We start from the raw sequence: 21,576 nt of genomic DNA, 5'->3' as shown, positions 1-21,576 counted from the left end.
GGGACGCATCTGGGAACAGAGAAAATCTTGTAGAGGAAGGTTGATTGCACTTGCTCTACTGTCTGGGTGAACCCCGGGATCCAGATTGGAATGCCGTAGAGCAGTTGTGAAATGGTCTTGGCATTGAAGATCTTGAGCGCAGAAGGGATATGTGAGTTGCCCCTTGTTGTAAAAAAATCGCGCAATTGCCTGCGTGGATATCTTACTGGCGTTCACCGCCACGCCTCGTTGTATGGTGATAGGTGATTCCTAGATAATTGAATTTAAAGACCTGCTGGATGGGTTTACCTCCAAAAACCCAGCTATAACTTGTGCGTAAGTTACCAAACACCAGGATTTTGCTTTTTTCAAAGTTCAAGCATAAGTTCATTTTGGCCATGTACTCAATGCAGGCAATTACCAGTCGCTTTAGACCTATTCTGGTCCGCGAGAGCAAAACCATATCGTCCGCGTACAGGAGGATGGGAAGGATCGTCCGCGTACAGGAGGATGTGAGGCCGATCTGGCTGCGACATCTGTCACCCCATTGATCGCCAGGGTTGATTCGGCTGATCTGGCTGGCTAGGCGGGTGTCCCCTTCCTCCCTCACCGCTCCATGTGCGTCCCTCCCGAAGCTGCACGCTCGGTGGAAGAGGACGACCTTCCCAGATAGGAGTGTACCGTTCTTCGGTCAAGGGTATACGATAGCTGCGCTCCCCTGCTAGAACCTCCAAACAAACTCAAGGTCCAGTGGCATGTATGCTAAACACTTGCCTGCTCATGTAAGATAGGGCGACAGCCTTCTTTGTGTCCAGTGGCGTACCGTGGGTTGATGGCGCCCAGATAGGTGTAGGCACGCCGAGGTGCGTGAGAACATGGTGGGGGACGGGGGACAATGGGGTGGGGCAGGGCATGGAGGCTAGGCTGCTTCATAAAAAACTTTTAAAAAAAAATGCCTGCTCCAAAGGTCTTTTCTTACTACACTAGGGATTATATAGCTATCTCTGAAATTTCATGCATATCAGTTAATATCTTGATCCTGCTCCACTGAATTGAAATTTCAGCCTTCACGAAATAGGAAAACGGCCAAGTAAACAGCTATTTTTGTGGAGGAGGGTCAAGATATTAACTGATATGCATGAAATTTCAGATATAGATATATAATCCCTAGTGTAGTAAGATAAGACCTTTGGAGCAGGCTTTTTTTTTAAAAAAAAAGTTTTTTACGAACCGTCCTAATGGAGGCTGAACAGAGCCTGCTGCAACATCCCAGCCCTCACCACCGACGCCACCGGAGCGACCGAGCCACAACAGTGTGACCGGAGAACGTGACTGCCCTCTCGCCCTCCCTGTCCAGGTGGAGTCTCTCACCTATTTTCAGTGGGCGGCGGCAGCAGGGCCCACACTCCTTCCCTCTCAGCCAGCCCAGGGGTGGGGGGTATGCAGGCGTTCCTTTGCTGGTCATAAGAAGAAGGAGGCAGCCCTAGCACACCTACCCTGAAGGCCGAGCCCAGGCGCACCTTGCCTTGCCTCCCAGTGGCTCTGGCCTTGATGAAGGAGCCTGTTGTGGAATTCCCTCCCCACAGCGGTGTGCTTGGCATTATGCAGGTTCTATCAAATGCAGAAGAGGCACCTCTCTACTTGAGCTTTTGACCCTTGAGATGTGTATTTTTCGGACCTCACCTACGTTTGGAGCCCATTCTTTAGGGTGAAGGGTGGGCAATTAATTAATCGAGGCAAAAACCTCAATATTGGCGTGTCAACGGTGCTGAGACAGCTGAAGGACAACCGTAGAGATTCCCTTGGGATCATGGCTCGATTATAAAAATGTTTATAATGAAATTCTACACGGGGTTTTGCCCCTCCCCCAACGCCCGCCTGGTGTTTCTCCTTGGCGTTAGCTCCATCTTCATCTGCTTTTGAGGCACGTAGATGGGCAGTTGCTTCCTGATCTCCAGAAAAGTCAGCTGCGTAGTTTCTGGGATCATCTTTAAGATGAAAAGGAAGGTGGCAGCGCATATCGGACAGCAGATGAGGAAGGTGTAGTATCCGACGTATCCCTGGAAAGGAACAGGAGCAGCAACACACACAGAGGAAAACAGGACTCAGCAACATGAGTCAAAAAACTGAGTTTTAAATGTGTTATAAACTTGCAACACCAGATGGCGCTGTAGAGCAAGAAATTTTTGTATGCGATTTTACATAGAGGTTTCCCCCCCTTTTGTTATAAAGATTTAAATTTTATGACTTATCTATACTGTAGTGGGTTTTTTCCACCCACAGAAAGGCATAAGCTTATTTATTTAGCACATTATATTTCCCAGTGCTTTTTTTCTTCAAGGATCTCAAAGCCAGGTTATCTCGTAGAATCATAGAATTGTAGAGTTGGAAGGGACCCCCTGGCAAGGGTGTTCTGGTCCCAGCCCCTGCTACAATGCACAAGTTATAGCCAGAGAATCCTCCAAGATAGTTGGTTCTACTGTCGACAGTTCTTCCTGATGTTTACCTGGAATATTCTTTCTTGCCATTTGAATTAATTGGTTTGGGCCCTGCCCTCTGGAGCAGTGGGTGAGGGTGGGGAGCTTGCTCTGTATTCTATGCGGCAGCCCTTCAGATATTTGAAGATAGCTACCAGATGACACTTGAGTCCAACTCTACAATTCTCTATCACTGCTCTGTCTTCTCTTCTCCTGGCTAAACATACCAAACTCCTTCAACTGTTCCTCATAAGGCTTGGTTTCCATCTCCCACTCTCTAGGAACACCCCAGAACAGAAGTATTGGGACAAGGTGAGGGTGGGCATGGAATGTGCATTATCCATCCTGCTTAAGGCGGGGAAGGTCTGTGGCCATAGGCGTAGCCAGGATTTATTGGCAGAAACCTACCTGTCATCATCCTCTGTCTGGCTCTGTCCAGCAGATCCAGAATGAAATGTCTCAACAGCAGTTGTTTTAAATTCCTTTCTTTTGACACCAAGTGCTTGGAAAAAATCTGCCAGTATCTTTCTACAATTTATATACTTTTATTTTTATTTAATTACTTGATTTTTGAGGGAGGACAGGACAGCTGCCCTCCCCCCAGGCTACGCCCATGGCTGTGGCTCAGGGGTAAAAGGTAAAGGTAAAGGGACCCCGACCATTAGGTCCAGTCGTGACCGACTCTGGGGTTGCGCGCTCATCTCGCTTTACTGGCCGAGGGAGCCGGCGTACAGCTTCCAGGTCATGTGGCCAGCATGATGAAGCCACTTCTGGCGAACCAGAGCAGCACACGGAAACGCTGTTTACCTTCCCGCTGTAGCGGTCCCTATTTATCTACTTGCATTTTGACATGCTTTCGAACTGCTAGGTTGGCAGGAGCTGGGACCGAGCAACGGGAGCTCACCCCGTCGCAGGGATTCGAACCGCCGACCTTCTGATCAGCAAGCCCTAGACTCTGTGGTTTAACCCACAGCGCCGGCTCAGGGGTAGGAGGCCTCAAATCCAATCCCTAGCAAGTCCAGGTGAAACTGGGAGCGGCTCCTTCTCTGAAACCTTGGAGAGCCACTGCCAGTCCGTGTAGACACAACTGAGCTAGATAGACCAAAGGTCTGGCTTGATATAAGGCAGCTTCTTATGTTCTTATTCAACCCTTTACCTAGAATTAAGAGGACTAGAATCTTACATTTTGTTTGTTTGTTTTTACAGGAAATACCATAGCTCAGTGTCAGAGCATCTGCCTTGCATGTAGATTAGAAGGTGCTCAGTTCAACCCCCGACATCTGCAAGTAGGACTGAGAAAGACTCCCTATCTGAAACCCTAGAGAGCCTCTGGCAGTCAGTGTAGACAGTCCTTAGCTAGATGGACTAGTGAGGGACAAGGCAGTTGTCCTCAACATCCTTCTGCATGCCAAGCAGATGCTCTACTGCTGAGCTACAGCCCTTCGCTGTAGAAGGTTCAGAACACCCACGGACCACCGGAATCACTCACCTGTATATTGAGGAAGACCATAATGCTGAAGAAGTTTAGGAACCAATGCACAAATCCCCCGACCACATAGGCTGAGGACCGCGAGGACTGAAGGAAAATCTCTGCTGTTATCAGGTTGGCAAGAGCACCTGCGTAGAGGAAAGGGTTCACTGCTCGTTGGGAAGAGATTTTTTTTTTAAAAAAAGAGCTATTTTTAAAGTGTTTTAATCTTGCCTCTATCTTTACTGTATTGTTTAGTAACTGCTTAACTGTTTATATATTTTATTTTCTCGTTGTTGTTGTTGTTGTTGTTGTTGTTGTTGTTGTTGTTGTTATTTATTGGCTTTATATGCTGCCCTTCATGACACGATCTCAGGGTGGTTCACAGGATAAAATACAAGGTTAAAACGCAAGTAAATAGTTAAAACAAAAAGAACAAAACAATACAAAACAAATCCCTGTACATTGAGGTATTTTGTTGGGGTCATTTGTTGTTATATATATTTTTAACCAGAAAGCAGATTTTAACAAAAGTTTTACAGTTGGGCCATACTTTGATGCTTATTTTCTACACCACTTTGTGAAGTCCGCCCCTGAAAAGCAGATTAGAAATCTTTGAAACAATCATTAATAATATAAAATCATTGCCCTCAAAATGGCATTCTATTTTTAATGGGTTTTTCATGTAAAGTGCTACAAACTATTTTCATTCGGAGATTTTCTGAACATACCATTAACAAACATCAGCAGAAAACAGGATCGTGGCACTTCTGCGGTTCACTACAAAGCCCAGTAGATTAGTGTTCTTCAGTCTTGGAAACCCATTTTCATTATTATTTTGTACCATGCTCTTTCCACAGAACCTGTGACTCAAGGGCTCTTACAAAACTGTAATCCCATATTTAATCCCATTACAATAAACTGTAATGGGATTAAAACAATGAAAAAACAAACAAGCCCCAAATCTGTTAAAACAATACAGCACATCATCAGAGATCTACAACCTTTCCTAGACAATGACAGATCTCTTTCTCAAGCTCTGGGAGGAAGACCTTTCATTGCCTACAGACAGCCACCCAATCTTAAACAACTCCTCACCCACAATAATACAACCACCAGACGTAACATGGACACTGGTACCAGAGCCTGCAATAAACCCAGATGCCAACTTTGCTGCCACATACACCCGGACAACACCATTACTGGCCCCAACAACATCCAACATACCATCTCAGGACTATTTAATAGCTCATCTTCTAACATTGTATATGCTATCAAATGCCAACAGTGCCTTTCAGCTCTCTATATTGGACAAACAGGCCAAACCCTATGCCAAAGGATAAATGGACATAAATCTGACATCAGGAATCACAAGACAGAGAAATCAGTAGGAGAACACTTCAATCTCCCAGGACATTCTATACAAGATCTCAAAGTAGCTGTCTTATTACAGAAAAATTTCAGAAACAGACTGGAAAGAGAAGTTGCTGAATTGCAACTCATTACCAAGCTTAAAACCATGGAGAGACCTGGTCTGAATAAGGACATTGGATTCTTATCTCATTATACATGATAAAGCTTTCTTTAACCATCTCACCCTTTGTTTTTTCCTGCAAGACCAATTGCAGTCGTTAACAGTCGTCAACAGGTTTACCACTCCTATCAACCAATCACCCATTCCCCCCACCCTTCTGAGTAATACCCCTCCCCACCCTCTGACTATACATAAGGGTCTGGTGACTTCTGTTTCAGTGTATCTGAAGAAGTGTGCATGCACACGAAAGCTCATACCAGTGACAAACTCAGTTGGTCTCTAAGGTGCTACTGGAAGGAATTTTTTAAAAAAATTTTGTTTCGACTACATCAGACCAACACGGCTACCTACCTGTAACAAGCCCAAAATCTGTTTAAATGCAGATAATAAAAACACTAAAAACACCACAGCCCTTTCTTTAAAAACAACAACAAAACAGTCAGTTCCCAAAGGCCTGCCAGAATAAAACAGTCTTCAGCTGTCAGTGGAAGGAGAAGGAGGGAGGCAGCCTAACGTCACTGGAAAGGGAAAAATTGCTGGGATCATTAGGCCTGCGCTGTTTTGAAAAGAGTTTTTGCTGGCACCGTGTTTTTTATATTGCTGATCTACACCTGACTCTGGCTCCTGACCCACTGTAGTGGAAGGGGCTGAGGATAAATAAAGGCTTTGGATGCCTGACCACCCTCGATCCTTGAAACCTTTTGCTCTTCACATCCTGCACATCCTCCAAGGAATTCTGCGTATCACCTGAGCACTTACTAGGTCCGATGGCATGTCCCAGGAGGAAAATATTGATGAGAAACGAGTTGGCATAAGACATCCTTTTGGCATCTCCCTGTTGGAGAGAGTTGTGGGAGAGTGTCAAGCTTGTTAGGTTTGGGCAAAGCGCTTTTGATGTAATCCCTGATACTACTGGTCATTCAGACGCTGTTTACTCATGAGAGATCACTTCCCATTGGGAAGACTCCAGAGGACAGCGGCACTGACTTGCACCCAAAATTGTGGGGGGGGGGAATGACCGTATGTGCATGATGCCACATGCATCACGCCCCCCCCCCGCAACCTGGCCAGGTCGACTTGGCCTGCGAACATGCTTCACCATGCCACATCCCTGGCGATTCTCAAAAGGACACGGCAGAGCCAAGCATCTTCGTCCTGGCGAATCCTCTTGAGGATTGCCGCAGGGTTTGGGGGAGGCCTGGCCCCCCTTCTTGAAAATGTGCAGTGCCAGAGGAGCATCTCTGATGGGATAGCAAGGGAAAGATCCGGTCCTTTTCAAGCACCTTATGCTGCACAGAAGGGTTGTTAGAAGCCAAACCAAATATGACCATTTTGATAAGGTATCTACACTGGCTCCCAGTATGTTTCCGAGCACAGTTCAAAGTGTTGGTGCTGATCTTTAAAGCCCTAAATGGCCTCGGTCCAGTATACCTGAAGGAGCATCTCCACCCCCATCGTTCTGCCCGGACACTGAGGTCCAGTACCGAGGGCCTTCTGGCGGTTCCCTCGTTGCGAGAAGCCAAGTTGCAGGGGGCCTTCTCGGTGGTGGCACCTGCCCTGTGGAATGCCCTCCCATCAGATGTCAAAGAGAAAAACAGCTACCAGGTGTTTAGAAGACACCTGAAGGCAGAGGCTTTTAATGTTTAATAGATTATTTTATTTCATTTTTCTGTTGGAAGCCGCCCAGAGTGGCTGGGGAAACCCAGCCAGATGGGCGGGGTATAAATGATATATTATTATTATTATTATTATTATTATTATTATTATTATTATTATTATTATCATCATCCCCATGTATCAACTGTGTAAATAGGAGTGATGTTAATGTGAGGCCTTGAGTCACTCACGCTCCTTTATAGAGAGCTGCAACCTATTCCAAGGCCATATCAGCCTTGCTCCACACACCTTCCTTCTGTGTATTTTTGCCCAGCTGGAAATGTGCTCTTGAACTCTGATCATACCTCTTGCATGCCAACTTGAAGTTCAAGGTTCACGGTTAATACGATGCAGAAGATGGTGCACATGCCGAAACCAATGAGCAGCAGTAACTTTCGCCCCAGTAAGTCGACGATAAATATCTAGAGAATATAACAGCAAGGGAAAGAAAGAAAGGAAGAAGAAGAAGAAGAAGAAGAAGAAGAAGAAGAAGAAGAAGAAGAAGAAGAGAGGAGGAGGAGGAGGAGGAGGAGGAGGAGGAGGAGGAGGAGGAGGAGGAGGAGGAGGAGGAGGAGGAGGAGGAGGAGGAGTTTGGATTTGATATCCCGCTTTATCACTACCCGAAGGAGTCTCAAAGCGGCTAACAATCTCCTTTCCCCTCCTCCCCCACAACAAACACCCTGTGAGGTGGGTGGGGCTGAGAGACTTCAGAGAAGTGTGACTAGCCCAAGGTCACCCAGCAGCTGCATGTGGAGGAGCGGAGACGCGAACCCGGTTCCCCAGATTACGAGTCTACCGCTCTTAACCACTACACCACACTGGCTCTCTGTGGCTCATTGGCAGACCACCTGCTTTGCATGCAGGAGGGTCTCAGGTTCAACCCCCTGCAGCCTCTCCAGGTAGGGCCAGGAAAGGCTGAAAGCCTGGAGAGCTGCTGCCGGTCAGTGTGGACAATACAGAGTTAGATGCACCAAGGGTCTGACTTGGTATAAGGTGCCATCCTGCATTCCTAAGTGCTGGCACAAAACTGCTGCTAATGTTTGCAGCACAGGAACATCCTTTGGAGCAGACTGAGCTTTGAGACTTTAAGGGTCAGGAAAAAAAGGCGAAAGTAAGGCAGGCTTACCCCAACAAAGACTGTAATGATGATGGCAGTGCTTGACGCTAAACGGATGTACGGGACATATTTTAGGTCAGTTCCTGTAGACAGGTAGATTCTCTCTGTATAAAAGTATACCTGAAATGAGACCAAAACAACTGAGACTTTTAGCTTACTGGGCGATGGTCCCGTTGCTGACTCAGGGTTTGGGGGCACTGTCTACAAAACGAAGCCCAAGATCCTTTCTCTCCAACTCCAAACTAGGGGTGGGAAAATTGGTCCATTTTTGTTTCTTTTCCAGCCTTAAATCCATCTCTTCACATTTCTTCTGCACAGACAAGAACTGTTTGCAGTTGCCAACATACATAGGCAGGCAATCGCCTGAATCTCTGGCTATATGGGAACCGGAGGTCACTACAGTCGTGTCCAAGAGGGGCGGGTGTACCCCTCGTGGTACCTGTGAAAGGTCTCAAAAATCTACAGTCTGCTTGAGATTGTTTGCTCTTTGTGCTCAGTTCCTGCAGACTCGTGCATTGAACATGCCCCCTTAAACATGCCCAAAAGGAAGCCAGGACTGAACACTCACCCTTCCTCCTCATTCTGAAAACGGGGAAAGGGCATGAGAACATAAAAATACCCCTGTTCTCACAGTGGCCACCCAGATGCCTACAGGAAACTTGCAAGCAGCACCCAAGCTCAAGCATCAAAGAGCTTCTGTCTCGGAGAGAGTTGCTGATGTAGGTGCCTTCCTCCCATCCTCCCCGTTGGTGGGGCAGCTGTTGTAACAGCATCCACACACCATCTGCTCCATTTTCTGCTCTTTTGGATATGGCAGCCATTTTGTTTCACGTCTCCTCTCCTCCCCCCCCCAACAGCCATTTTGTGACTGGTATCCACACAGCACTCCCCTCAACATTCCAAACATGGCCACTGGGCCCCCCAAAAGGCTGGCGGAGATTTGATGCAAAACAAGCTCCACCCATACTGCTTGTGACCCTGCCTGCGCCACAAATTTCGCCCCATCCTCTTCTAAAGCCATCCAAGCTGGTGGCCATGGCGGCCTCCTGTGTGGGGCCATAGTTCCATTGTTTAACTATTAAGAAGTCCTTCCTTTCACCCGTCCTGAATCTTCCAACGCTCTGCTTCATTGGAAGTGCCCTGGAATTGCCCATCACTCTCAACACCCGCAGCCATTGGCCATCCTTGCTGGGCTTGATAGGAGTTGTATGTCAGCCACACCTGGATGGCCAAAGGTCCCACTTCCCCTCTCTTGTTCTAAGCGCTTGTGGATATTGCCTTCCTTACTGAGTTGACTCCAGAGAGCTGTTGGCCGCACATCAAGATCATGACTGAGATGACTTGCCACCGCAGGCTTGGGAAGCAAAGCAGCTTAAGTGAGTTCATGTTCTTCTCTCCCTTCTCAGCCAACTTCTCCTGCTGCAGCTCTTCTATCTCCTCCTGCACGTCCTCATGGTGCCTCAGCTTCTTCAAGGCTGGAAAGAAGCAGCAATGGAAAGCTTTTGAATCGCGGGGGACGGAGGCTGGTGGGGAGAGTTTCTTTCAATACCAAACACAAGAGGTGTAGGCCAAAGACCAGTTACAATTTCTGCAGCAGGTTCCCAATCTCCAGCATCCCAGCCAGCTTTTTGTCCACCGAGAAGACATTCTGCCTCACCCGTTGTGATGCTTGGAGCCAATCTGAGTGAAGAGAGGTGAGTCGGCCACTGAGAATTGGCTCCTAGGGTCACTCTGGAGAAACACACCGAGGAGGAGCTGTTCTGAATGCACCAAAGCTAAGTGTTTGGGAGCACTGCAAACATAAGCTGCTTCCGTGTCAAGAGAATGGTGTTCTAGTTCTGTTACCTGTCAATCAATCAATCAATCAGTCGATTGATGGGTGTTCTGCTACATTCAACGGAGCTTCACGGAAAACACTGTGGGAATGTTAAAGATAGTAGGAAAGGGTATATTGAATAAGTATTATCCTTCCTTCACTCACGCTAGTGAAGTGATGTAGCAGAGCAAATTCCCCTCAATATAGCTGGAAGCTAGTTTGCAGATTCACCTGAATCTTTTAGCCAAGTTTATTCCTGGTGTTCCCCCTTTGATCCCTCTTCAAAGAATAAAGACACAAGAGTCTTTCTGAGTAAAGTAACAAAACGTTTACTCACATTTCAGTTCACAATTTGATCCTAGAAAGGCAGGCTTTACTTAGTGGTTACACAATAAACTGTGAGTTCATCTCATAGGTAGACTGAACTCATGTGCTGCCGGCTGAGAGCTTACTACGCTTTTGACTGATCGCTGATCCACAGCCATTTGATGTACCTTTGGGGATTATTAATTTACTGATGAAGATCCATCATTGAAACAGTTCATTATCCTGGAAGAACTGTTCTGTCTGCTTCTGTGCTCAGAGCACCCTATTGTGACATTTGGAGCACCCATCACCTCACATTTGTTGTGTTGTGCCCATAGCACCCACCGTGCTTCTAACTATATTTTGGATAGGATATTGACTGTGGAAAGGCATTCTGCCTCTATTTCAGTGTTCCTTGACAGTGACTTACCAATCCTACCCTTCCTGGTTATGGAACATTTAATAATAATAATAATTTATTATTTATACCCCGCCCATCTGGCTGGGTTTCCCCAGCCACTCTGGGCGGCTCCCAACAGAAATATTAGAATACACTAATTTCTTAAAGATTAAAAGCTTCCCTAAACAGGGCTGCCTTCAGATGTTCTCTAAAAGTCTGGTAGTTCTTTTTCTATTTATCTGATTCTTATTAGTTTGTGACTCCAGGCACATATTATATGTCTTCTGTTTATGAATATCGATACAGTATAGTGTTCTAAGAAAATATTGTCAGTATATTATTAGCCGACATGTTGCTTGTTACAGGTAGGTAGCCGTGTTGGTCTGGGTCGAAGTAAAATAAAAAAATTCCTTCAGTAGCACCTTAAAGACCAACTAAGTTTTTATTTTGGTATGAGCTTTCGTGTGCATGCACACTTCTTCAGATACAGTGAAATAGAAGTCCCCAGGCACTTATGTAGAGGGTTGTAATTCAGCAACTTCTCTTTCCAGTCTATTTCTGAAATTCTTTTGTAGTAAGACAGCTACTTTGAGATCTTGTATAGAATGTCCTGGGAGATTGAAGTGTTCTCCTACTGGTTTTTCTGTCTTCTGGTTCCTGATGTCAGATTTATGTCCATTTATCCTTTGGCGTAGGGTTTGGCCTGTTTGTCCAATATAGAGAGCTGAAGGGCACTGTTGGCATTTGATGGCATACACAATGATAGAAGATGAGCAATTAAATTTACAACTTATCACCAAGCTCAAAACCATGGAGGGACCTGGTTTGAACAGAGATATCGGATTCTTATCTCATTATACATGATAAGCGATCTTCAGCCATCTCAACCCTTGCTTTTTCATGCAAAACCATTTGCAGTCGTTTTCGGTCATCAACAGCTATCAGTCAGTCAATCACCCACTTCCACCACCCTTCTGAGTGATACCCCCTCCCCTCCCCTCCCCATCCCCACCCCTTCTCTACATAAGTGCCTGGGGACTTCTATTTCACTGTATCTGAAGAAGTGTGCATGCACACGAAAGCTCATACCAAAATAAAAACTTAGTTGGTCTTTAAGGTGCTACTGAAGGAATTTTTTTATGTTGCTTGTTGTTGTTCACAGCTGGTTGAGAGCCAGCAGACAGCAAAAAATAACATTAAGATAACAAAATGACTGCATGACAACAAGAGAGCAGCAAGCAAGAGAGCAAATGAAGCAAGTAATCAAGATTGAGAAAATGGCTGCATGACTCAGCTCTTTTATGGAGTCAGGCAGAGCCACGCCCATCTCCCAGGTCACATCATCCCAGGAGGATGCTCCAGGCCAGCGGAACAGGACTGGATGTCCCTCTGCCTGTGCCCACTTTAGGGAAATAAGGAATGTTGCATTTGACTGCACCAATGGATTACATCCCACAAACACAACTGAGGTCACCTTGAAAGAAGACACTGGAGTACTCCACAAGAGGGGAGCCACCACTGAAAAGGCCCGCTGGGAAGGGTTAGATGAGATCCCTGCCTGAAACCCCAGAGAGCTGCTGCCAGTCAGTTTAAGCAGTACTGAGCTAGATGGACCAATGGTTTGATTCAGTACAATGATTTCAGCTGTTCTCTCTTTGAGAACCAAGAATGACGGATTTGGAGTGTTGCCTAAGAGGCCACCCAGACTCACCCCACCAAACATACAACACCATGTTTCAGCCAGAAAAGCACTAGGTGTTAGCAGTTGTAATTAAGACTGTCTTCTCAGGTAAACACTAATAAGACTTTGAATGTTACGACCCCTCATGTATATGGTTACCTAGCATGGTGCTTTCTTCATCATTTTTCTGAATCAGTAGATACCTGGGGCTTTCGGGGAAGGAAGGAACGACAATGGTCTGAAATAATGCCAGTATTCCAGGGACACTTGTCAGTATTGGCCGATCTGCGCAAGAAGGAACAATTAATTTTATTTAATACATTTACACCCTACCTTTCCTCCAAGGAGTTCAAGGTGGTGTACGTGGTTCTCTCCCCCCTCCCCATCTTATCCTCACAACAACCCTGTGAGGAAGGGTAGGCTGAGAGATTGGGAATGGCCCAAGGTCTGAGCTGGGATTTGAACCCTGACCTCCCAGGTCCTAGCCCAACACTCTTAACTCCCACGCCACCCTGGCTCTTGAAAGGTATCAGCTCAGATGGCACATCAGAATTCCCCGACGCTAACGGCCTTTCTGGGTCAGTGGGCACCTTTGGGGGAAGTGCCGTTGGTGCTAGCCATTGGCTGTCATGAGGGAAGGCGTGGCATGACCCAAAATAGCTGCTGTGGGGGTATAATACAAAATGGCTGCCGTGGGGATGTGGGGAAATGGCTGTTGTGGGGGCATGGCGTTATGGCGGCCACATTTAAAAGAAAAAACTAAACTAAACAGACATAACCATGGGTGTGCCCCACATCAATGGGCAGGGAGAGGCACCTGTCTCCGCCATCACTATGCTTGCTCACAGAGGTCTCTGTACAGTGGTACACCTTGGTTCTCAAACACCTTGGTACTGAAACAACTTAGAACCCAAACACTGCAAACCCGGAAGTAAGTGTTCTGGTTTGCGAACTTTTTTTGGAAGCCAAACATGCTCCGTTACACTGATTTTGAGTGCCACACTTCCGTTTTGATTGTTATGCTAAGGTCTGTTTGTTTTTGCTATTTATTTTGCGCTTTTGTTTTTGTGGCTCTTTTTTTGTTTTTGTGACTGTGGAACCCAGTTCAGCTACTGATTGATTGATTGTGTGTGGGCCTGCAGTACATTGTTTATTGCTTTCATTTTGTGGATCAATGGTCTCGTTAGATCATAGCTGCCAAGTCTCCCGTATTCCCCGGGAAACCCCCGTTTTTCCAGCCGTTTCCCGCTGGCAGCCCGGATTTTTTAAAAACCCCGCAAATCCCCCGGATTCTTACCGACCTGGGGAGGCTCCTTCTGTGCATGTCTGCAGTCTCTGGACACGCGCAGAAGCGATTTCTGGCGCTGCAGCCCTTTTGGAAATGGGCAGAGCATGCGTAGAAGCGACTTCCAGTGCCACTCTGCCCAGTTCCAAAATGGCTGCAGCGCGACTTCCGGTGCCACAATCTGGGAGTTGGCACCTATGCGTTAGATAGTAAAATTCGTGTTTAGGGGTTGTTTTCAAAAGTCTGGAACAGATCAATCCATTTTGCATTGCTTTCTATGGGAAAGCGTGCCTTGGTTTTGGAACGCACTTCCAGAACGGATTAAGTTTGAGAACCAAAATACCACTGTAATTCTCCTCTGTTCAAAACTGAATGGGTCGCTGGGTGTCCGATCCTGGGATCCAAGTGGGCACATGTAAGACTTTTTGTGGGCACCATAGGAGGTACTAGTGGGGGTCCACTGGTGCTTGTGAGCACCACATGGAACTGGAGGGGTCGTGGAACTGTCTCCCTCAGAAGGTGGCGGGCTCTTCTTCATTGGGAGTTGAGTCATCTGTTGGGGACTCTTTCCAGCATTGCAGGGTGTCGGACTAGATGACCCCTGGGGATACCTTCCACCTCTACCATTCTACTATGACCTTTAGGCTAAGGGGTGCTCCTCTCTGATTTACCTTCTTTGTTCCCCAACATGTCACGAAAAGAGAGTATCTGAGCCAGGAGCAAACCTACACCTAGAAAGAGGTGAGGCAGCATGCCAATGGCTCCCCTCATGTTCAATGGGGAGATCTCTATGAGGTACAATGGGATCACGATGGAGAAGATGCCTGGTTAGGGGATAAATCAAGGGATTATTCACAGTAGGCATGTGACAGCCATAGAAGCATATAAACATCTCCCACTTACCCGACCAGTCATTGTGTTCTGCAAGAGAGGGCATCCTGCAGATGCCATCCTACCAGGAGGTCCGTTCCACATGATGGCCAGAATCAGGCCTTTAGTTTGGCGGCATGTAGCCTCTGGAACTCCCTCCCCCTGCGTATCAGGCTTCTCTATTGCCTTTTTGGCACCTGCTATTTCAGTAGCTGGTGTCTGTCTTGGATCCAAATCTAGCTGATGTGTGGGCTGTTGCTCTTTCTAAATGGTCTTTTAAAAAATATTTATAATTGTGGGGCTTCTTGTTTCCGGCGGTAAGAAATGGCTGACTCCCATACGATCGGACCTCAGCCGTGCCAGTAATTCAGGGCTGATATGGGGGTAATTAGCCCTGGCATACTCCCCAGGGTGGGGGAGGACTGTCTCGTAAACCCGCAGATTGTCTGAGATTGTCAGCTTGCATCAAGGTGCAAGCGGCAGGACACTGGGTCCCAGAGCACAAAATAGCTGGCACTCTCCGAAGCCACTCTCAAAGCTGGAAATATCTGTTTGATAAAATAATTAGATTTGGACAATAAACAGACATAGTCTGGACCGAAGAAGACTGAGAAAAAACCTGCAGAATGGCACAGTCCCTGGTGTTTAAGCTCGGACTTCAAAGAGATTCTCATCATGGTGTTTGGATTACAGAGGTAATCGGTATGTTCTTTTTCTCTTCTCAATACCTACAATTGTTTTTCTACGCCAAGCCTCATTAAGAAACCTATTTTTTTCAAAAAGTACAGATGGACTTTTATTTATAACTAGCTGTACCCAGCCACGCGTTGCTGTGGCTCTGTCAGGGCCCCTGTTTCCCAGGACAGATGCATGACATAATGACACCCCTCCCTCTGTTGCCCTGGCAGGTGACGTCATATTCCCCCCGCGTGATGTCACCCTCCACGCCGAGCCCTCTCTCTCTCCCCCTTGCATACCATATGGACATGTTGGGGATGGTCTGCCCGGTTCCCCCGGCGGATTCCAGCGGGTGAGGGGGCAGGCGGTCCAGCTGCAGGTCCTTAGCGAAGGCGGACATGTCGAGGGTGGCGGGGAGAGCCGAGGCGCCAGTGGCGGAGGGAGAGGATCCCGCCCCGCTCTCCCAGAAGGAGCTGCTGGCCACCCGCTCCCAGCCCCCTCTGCTGCTCGCGTCGGAACGACGCCACTGCGTTCCCCGTGGCATCCTGGGAGTGAAGAATGTACTATAGCATCTGTTGCTTTGATGTCCAACAGTTGACGCTATTTTTACACAAAATCATGTTTTTACCTGTCACAGGTGTGACATCTATATAATCTAAGTATATGCAAACACTCGCATATTTGCATACAACGCTGTGTCAAAATTTCAAGGCAATCAGTCAAGCACATTTGGAGATTTTTGGTTACAGGTAGGTAGCCGTGTTGGTCTGGGTCGAAGTAAAATAAAAAAATTCCTTCAGTAGCACCTTAAAGACCAACTAAGTTTTTATTTTGGTATGAGCTTTCGTGTGCATGCACACTTCTTCAGATACCAAGAATCTGAAGAAGTGTGCATGCACACGAAAGCTCATACCAAAATAAAAACTTAGTTGGTCTTTAAGGTGCTACTGAAGGAATTTTTTTTATTTTACTTGGAGATTTTTGGTTATGTACAAAGGGATATTTACTTTTTCATTTATATAAATTTGTTTATATAGATTAAGTATTCAATTGCGCAGCTTTACTTAGAATTGAAAGACTGGATAAAGATAAAAGAAGAAACAAGATGGTGCTTGTTAATATGACACAGCACAGAAAAATGAGAGTTCCTCCCTTTTTCGAGGGAAGTGAGAGATGCTTGTTGGCTGACTTTGTAGTGACTTGAGACAATAATTTGGGATAACATACAGAGCATCTGTTTGCAGAATTTCTTCATTATAAGCGAGAGAGAAGGCTAAATGGATGCCTAGCAGCCCCCCTCTAGGGCCCAGAAGGGGGGGATTGTGTGGTCTCTGAAAGCTGATCGATTGCCAAATGACATATCTGTGGAATACAGTTCATTTACATTGCAATATTGCAAACAGTATGTGTAACATAAAACGACAGGCTTGGACAACAGTCCGGATTGGAATAACTTAACAACATGGGAGTTGCTGTGTCATTAAACTCTAAACAATAGACTTGGACAACAGCCCGGATTGGAAGATTGGAATGAAGTCAGGTAAAGCTGAGCTGGCAAATAGTTGGAAAAATACATATTTACAAATAAAGCTGTATTCGATGGATGGAAAGATATATTATTTTTGATATGATTGAGAATCGCATAGCCAGGGACGGAGAACTTTAAAGTGTTAAGATCAGAATGTGGAAAATATGAGAATAACAAGAAGAAGGCAGGAACGAAGATATTGGAGATATATTTCAAGAGGTCCAGACTATGGGGAAAAATTAATAATTAATAATTTGGACTGTAATTTAATGTTTTTTTTAGTTTATTGTTTTTAATTGGATTATGATTATGGATATGTTAATTGGCTATTTTTATTGGAAAATTAATAAAAATGATTTTAGAAAATTAAAAAAATATTTATAATTGCTACGGTATCATTATTGTTATCTACGTCCCTGCTGGTGGGCCAGGTTTGGCCCATGGGCTGGAGGCTCCCCAAAGCAGTGTATGGAGATGGAGGTGGTGGTGGTGAGGTTCTACATTTGAGATGTGCATAGGACGTCTTTGAATTGCAAGCACTGGTTCCTTCCCAACTCAGATTTCAGAACAGGGAATTTTCTCTTAACCCCACACCCTCGCTAAATCCAGGAAGTAGCCCGACTCACCTATGGTTATTCCAATGAGGAAGTGTGAAATCATCGTGAACAGGGAGGTGTTCACCACAGCGGCGCAAACCATAAACATAGAGGACACCATAGAGCAGAAGCAATTGATCAGCAAGGCACCTTTCCTGGAAAGAGTGGGGAAAGGAAGGGAATGACTGGGGGGTTGCCAATGAACATGTGGAATGATTGGAAGAGTTCCCAGCATCCTTTGGGGGAAGCAAGATCTGCTAGGAGGAGCAGTTTAGGAGGTTGTGGGTCTCAGCGGGCTGATTCCTGGCTTCGCCAGCGTTAAATCTCTAATCCTAGCTCAATCAAAGATACACCTGCGTAACTTGTTCATCCCAGAAGAATCGTCCAGGGACAGGGTGGGTGCAGGACCAGAGAGGGGAGGGGAATTAGTCAGGATCATAAAGCCACATAACCTGGCAACCCGGCTACTTATTTTCAAGACTTATTTAATTCTGATCATATATTTAGCTTAATTTTACACCAAAAGGGATCCCAGGGAGGCTTAGTAAAACCAAAGCAAGGCAGCCAGTCGCTATCTGCAGGCTTACAATCTAAAAAGACCCCTCACAACAACAACAACAACAACAACAACAACAACAACAACAACAACAACAACAACAACAAAAGTCACGGAAGGAAAAGGGATATGGAGGAAATAGGAAAATAAAAATAAAAACTTGGGCACTTTCTAAACAGTGGTTCCTGTAATCCAAAGAATCCTGGGAATAGTAGCTTGTTAAGGGTGCCAGGAAGTGTAGCTCTGTGGAAAGTAGACTGCAGTCTTTGGGTTTCTTTGGGGAAAGCCTTGTGCTTCAAATACATGGTGCGTACGCAGCCCTATTAGCATGGAGAAAGTCCACAGGACAAGGGAAACCATCAAGCAGAGGCTGGATACGTCTTTCCTTTCCCTTGATACGGTGTCTCATCCACACCAGCCATTTCAATGGCAATACGTCTTTTGCAAGATTCCTTGCATTTCTGATTAAAATCTAAGGGCAGTCATTGGCTGAGGTTTGCTCAGAGATGACCCACTGAAACCAGGGGGGGGGGCTTGCTGAGTCCGGCTCAGTAATTTGAATGGATCTGCTCTGAGTAAAAGCTTTGTTGAATGCCACCCAAACGATGGCATGACTTTGGCTGGCTGAATATATTTTGTAAAAATGTGGGGTGCCTTTCTACAGGTTGAACCTCCTCAGCCAGAAGTTAAATCGAGCCTCAGCTGGGGAGACGGGGCTCAGCAGAAGACCCACTCCCCTGCCCATCTGCCCCACGTCCAAAGTTAGGACTGGAAGTTCATTAACCACCAGGTCATCTACATATACCTTCCGTATTCATCCACCATAGCTCCTGCCATGAGTGCTCCAAGAAGGCCTCCAATAGGGAACAAACTGATGACAAGGCCTGCCTCGAAGAGCATATACTGATAGTTTTCTGGATTCTTCTTAGCTTTAGCCATGTCTTCCATGGTCTAAGAGAGGAAATCAAATCATGGGCAGGGTTAGTGTATCCACAACACATCCTAATCGAAAGGAACTGGCACCCTTGCAGGTGCCACATAATGTAGAACTTCTCTCTTATTAGAGTGTCAGCATTTGCACTTTGGAACTCCCTGCCTCTTGATATCAAGCAGGCGCCTTCACTGTATTCTTTTCGGCGGCTGCTAAAAATGTTTTCTTTTAAGAGAGCCTATACAGACACATAGAGCGTTGGTGTCTGTTTGAATCCAGTTTTCAGCTTACTGCTGATTTTAATTTTCATTTTTTTTAAAAAAGGTTTTAAATAGTTGATTTCAACTTTGTAAAAAAACAAAACAAAACCCTAAGCATTTCATTGTTTTCTTCTTTCTGTAAATGGCTCTTCCTCCAGCCTTGTCCTCCAAAGGCATCTACCAATGGTTGCTCAGAAGGGAATGTGAGCCTTGGGCTGAAGAAAGATCCTCCACACCTGTTTTAAAGTCCCATCAGACTCTTTCGAGTTTTTGCTGCAAGAGACTAAGGCTCCATCGTCACCAGATGATTTCATTTGTTAAGGATGCTGAGAGTTGTTAGGAGACCGACCCCTATGGCTCTACGCTGAGTAGAACTTGGTGGCAAGCCTATCTTATTTTAACTAATATATATGCATTTATCTGCACTAATATAGACTTTTTATTTCTTTGTATACACTAGCTGAAGCATTGCACCACAACATTCCGAGAAGTGCGAATTTTGACGGGCGTTCCAGTTGGCAACTTGTTCTGGAGAGTGTGTTCTAGATAGATGTGCCCTTAAAACACAAACTATTTCCAATTTCTTTTGAAATATTTTTACTTCTTTTACTGAATATAAGAGAACATATTCTTCTGCTCCGGAGAGTCAAAAATTGGCAAACGACCTGAATCAGTTTTATAGCAAAGTCAAGCATTATCAACTAGAGCAATTCACTCGGCGCCAGAGGCATCAACAACCACCTCAACCTGTTCTGAAGTCACTACAGGGACAGAAGGCAAAAGCTCCAGGCGCAGTCGGAGTGGCTCCTCTTTGCTTGAAATAGTATTTAACAGATATTTTGTATAAAGTACGTTTGCATTGTAAAATTAGCCAAAGCAAATTCCAAGTATGTAAGTACTTGGCGAATAAATTACTATTCTATTCTATTCTATTCTATTCTATTCTATTCTATTCTATTTCTCTCCACCCCTAGATACAACCTGAAAATATCTCTGATGACTTTAGCTGTGATTCCTGGATTGCAGGGGGTTCAGCTAGATGACCGTTGGGGGCCTCTTCCTACTCTAAAGGTAAAGGTAAAGGGGCCCCTGACCATCAGGTCCAGTCGTGTCCCACTCTGGGATTGTGGCGCTCATCTCGCTCTATAGGCCGAGGGAGCCGGCGTTTGTCTGCAGACAGCTTCCGGGTCATGTAGCCAGCATGACAAAGCTGCTTCTGGCGAACCAGAGCAGCGCACGGAAACGCCATTTACCTTCCCGCCAGAGCGGTCCCTATTCATCTACTTGCACTTTGATGTGCTTTCGAACTGCTAGGTGGGCAGGAGCTGGGACCAAGCAACGGGAGCTCACCCCGTTGCAGGGATTCGAACCGCTGACCTTCTGATCAGCAAGCCCTAGACTCTGTGATTTAACCCACAGCGCCACCTGGGTCCCTTCCTACTCTACTGTTCCATCATTTGCTGACTCCCAGAAGCTTAGTCAGAAGCCCCTGTTGTAAGAAACCACCTGTGCCGCAGGGTCATCTTACCAGCATTGGGGAATAGACCAACCAGAGGATGTAACCATGTTGGATAGATCCCAAGGTGGTGACCAGCGCTGTTCGTAAAAGCGAATTCGACACCTCCTGCAGGAAATCAAAGCAGCAGAGCAGCTGTCAGGCAAAGCATTCATCGATGCATAGAACATAGTTAATGAAAGACAAATGGCTTGGATCTTAAAGACAGTTTGGGCAGAGTTCTGCTCATAGGAGGAGTGTTTATGGTACAAGATGATATAACCTGTCGCCCTCCAGGTATTGCTGGACTCCATTTCCCATCAGCCCCAGCCAGCATGGTCCGTAGTCAGGGATAGTGGGAGCTGCGGTTCAGCAGTATTTAGAAGGCCCACAGGTCCCCCTATTGCTGGACTAAAGGCTTCTGGGAGCCGGCAGCACCATCTAGAAAAGAATGCAGCAAGACCTGGGTGCAACAGCAGAACGCTCCCCAGCAATCAGTATTCTGGTTGTGTGATGTCGCTTGTTTGATGTGGGAGGGTTGAATCTTAAAAATGGCCTCTTAGGTCACATTGGATGGGTTAGAGCATGGTGGGGATAATGCCAAGGTTGCAAGTTTGATCCCCATGTGGGACAGCTGCATATTCCTGCATTGCAGGTTGTTGGACTACTAGATGGTCCGCAGGGTCCCTTCCAGCTCTACGATTCAATGATTCTGTGATGGAGCAGACACTGGCGGAGCTCATCAGCACTGTTTTGACGTCACTTCCTGCCTTCCCATTTCTCACCCTGCTGGACAGCAGAGCCGGCCATGTCCAAACTCACCCATTTGGGGATTACGGGCTTTACTTCCGGCACTGTCTTGCTATCAATGCTTCTTCGGGTAGCTTTCATAATTGAGTCTCAGCTGTGGTGGGAAGAAGAGGGACATTTTGTCGGGTGGTTA

General features: G+C 46.1%; 1 protein-coding gene across 1 annotated transcript; it reads right to left on the bottom strand.

Moving 5' to 3' along the window:
• Window positions 1–1,779: 1,779 nt before the first annotated feature.
• LOC118086831 (solute carrier family 2, facilitated glucose transporter member 5-like) lies at window positions 1,780–21,576 on the bottom strand. The gene is made up of 12 exons (XM_060276475.2): window positions 21,456–21,576; window positions 20,667–20,762; window positions 18,753–18,898; window positions 17,422–17,546; window positions 14,391–14,543; window positions 12,594–12,719; window positions 9,519–9,706; window positions 8,241–8,351; window positions 7,420–7,536; window positions 6,218–6,293; window positions 3,946–4,073; window positions 1,780–2,039 (listed from the first exon to the last, which is right to left on the bottom strand). Exons 1-12 carry the CDS (start codon window positions 21,522–21,524, stop codon window positions 1,824–1,826), a joined length of 1,551 nt encoding a protein of 516 aa, XP_060132458.2. The 5' UTR covers window positions 21,525–21,576; the 3' UTR covers window positions 1,780–1,823.

The sequence above is a fragment of the Zootoca vivipara genome, chromosome 6 (genome assembly GCF_965207765.1).
Source record: "Zootoca vivipara chromosome 6, rZooViv2.hap1.1, whole genome shotgun sequence".
NCBI classification, from domain to species: Eukaryota; Metazoa; Chordata; class Lepidosauria; order Squamata; family Lacertidae; genus Zootoca; species Zootoca vivipara.
The sequence above is the reverse complement of the archived record's forward strand: the minus strand, read 5'-3'. Positions and strand labels throughout refer to the sequence as shown.

Coding starts and splice junctions, on each gene's coding strand:
- LOC118086831 (XM_060276475.2), bottom strand. CDS start 21,524: ATGAAAGCTACCCGAAGAAGCATTGATAGCAAGACAGTGCCGGAAGTA. Junction 20,763..21,455: donor AGCCCGTAATCCCCAAATGG/GTGAGTTTGGAC, acceptor GATTTCCTGCAG/GAGGTGTCGAATTCGCTTTT. Junction 7,537..8,240: donor TCATTACAGTCTTTGTTGGG/GTAAGCCTGCCT, acceptor TATATTCTCTAG/ATATTTATCGTCGACTTACT.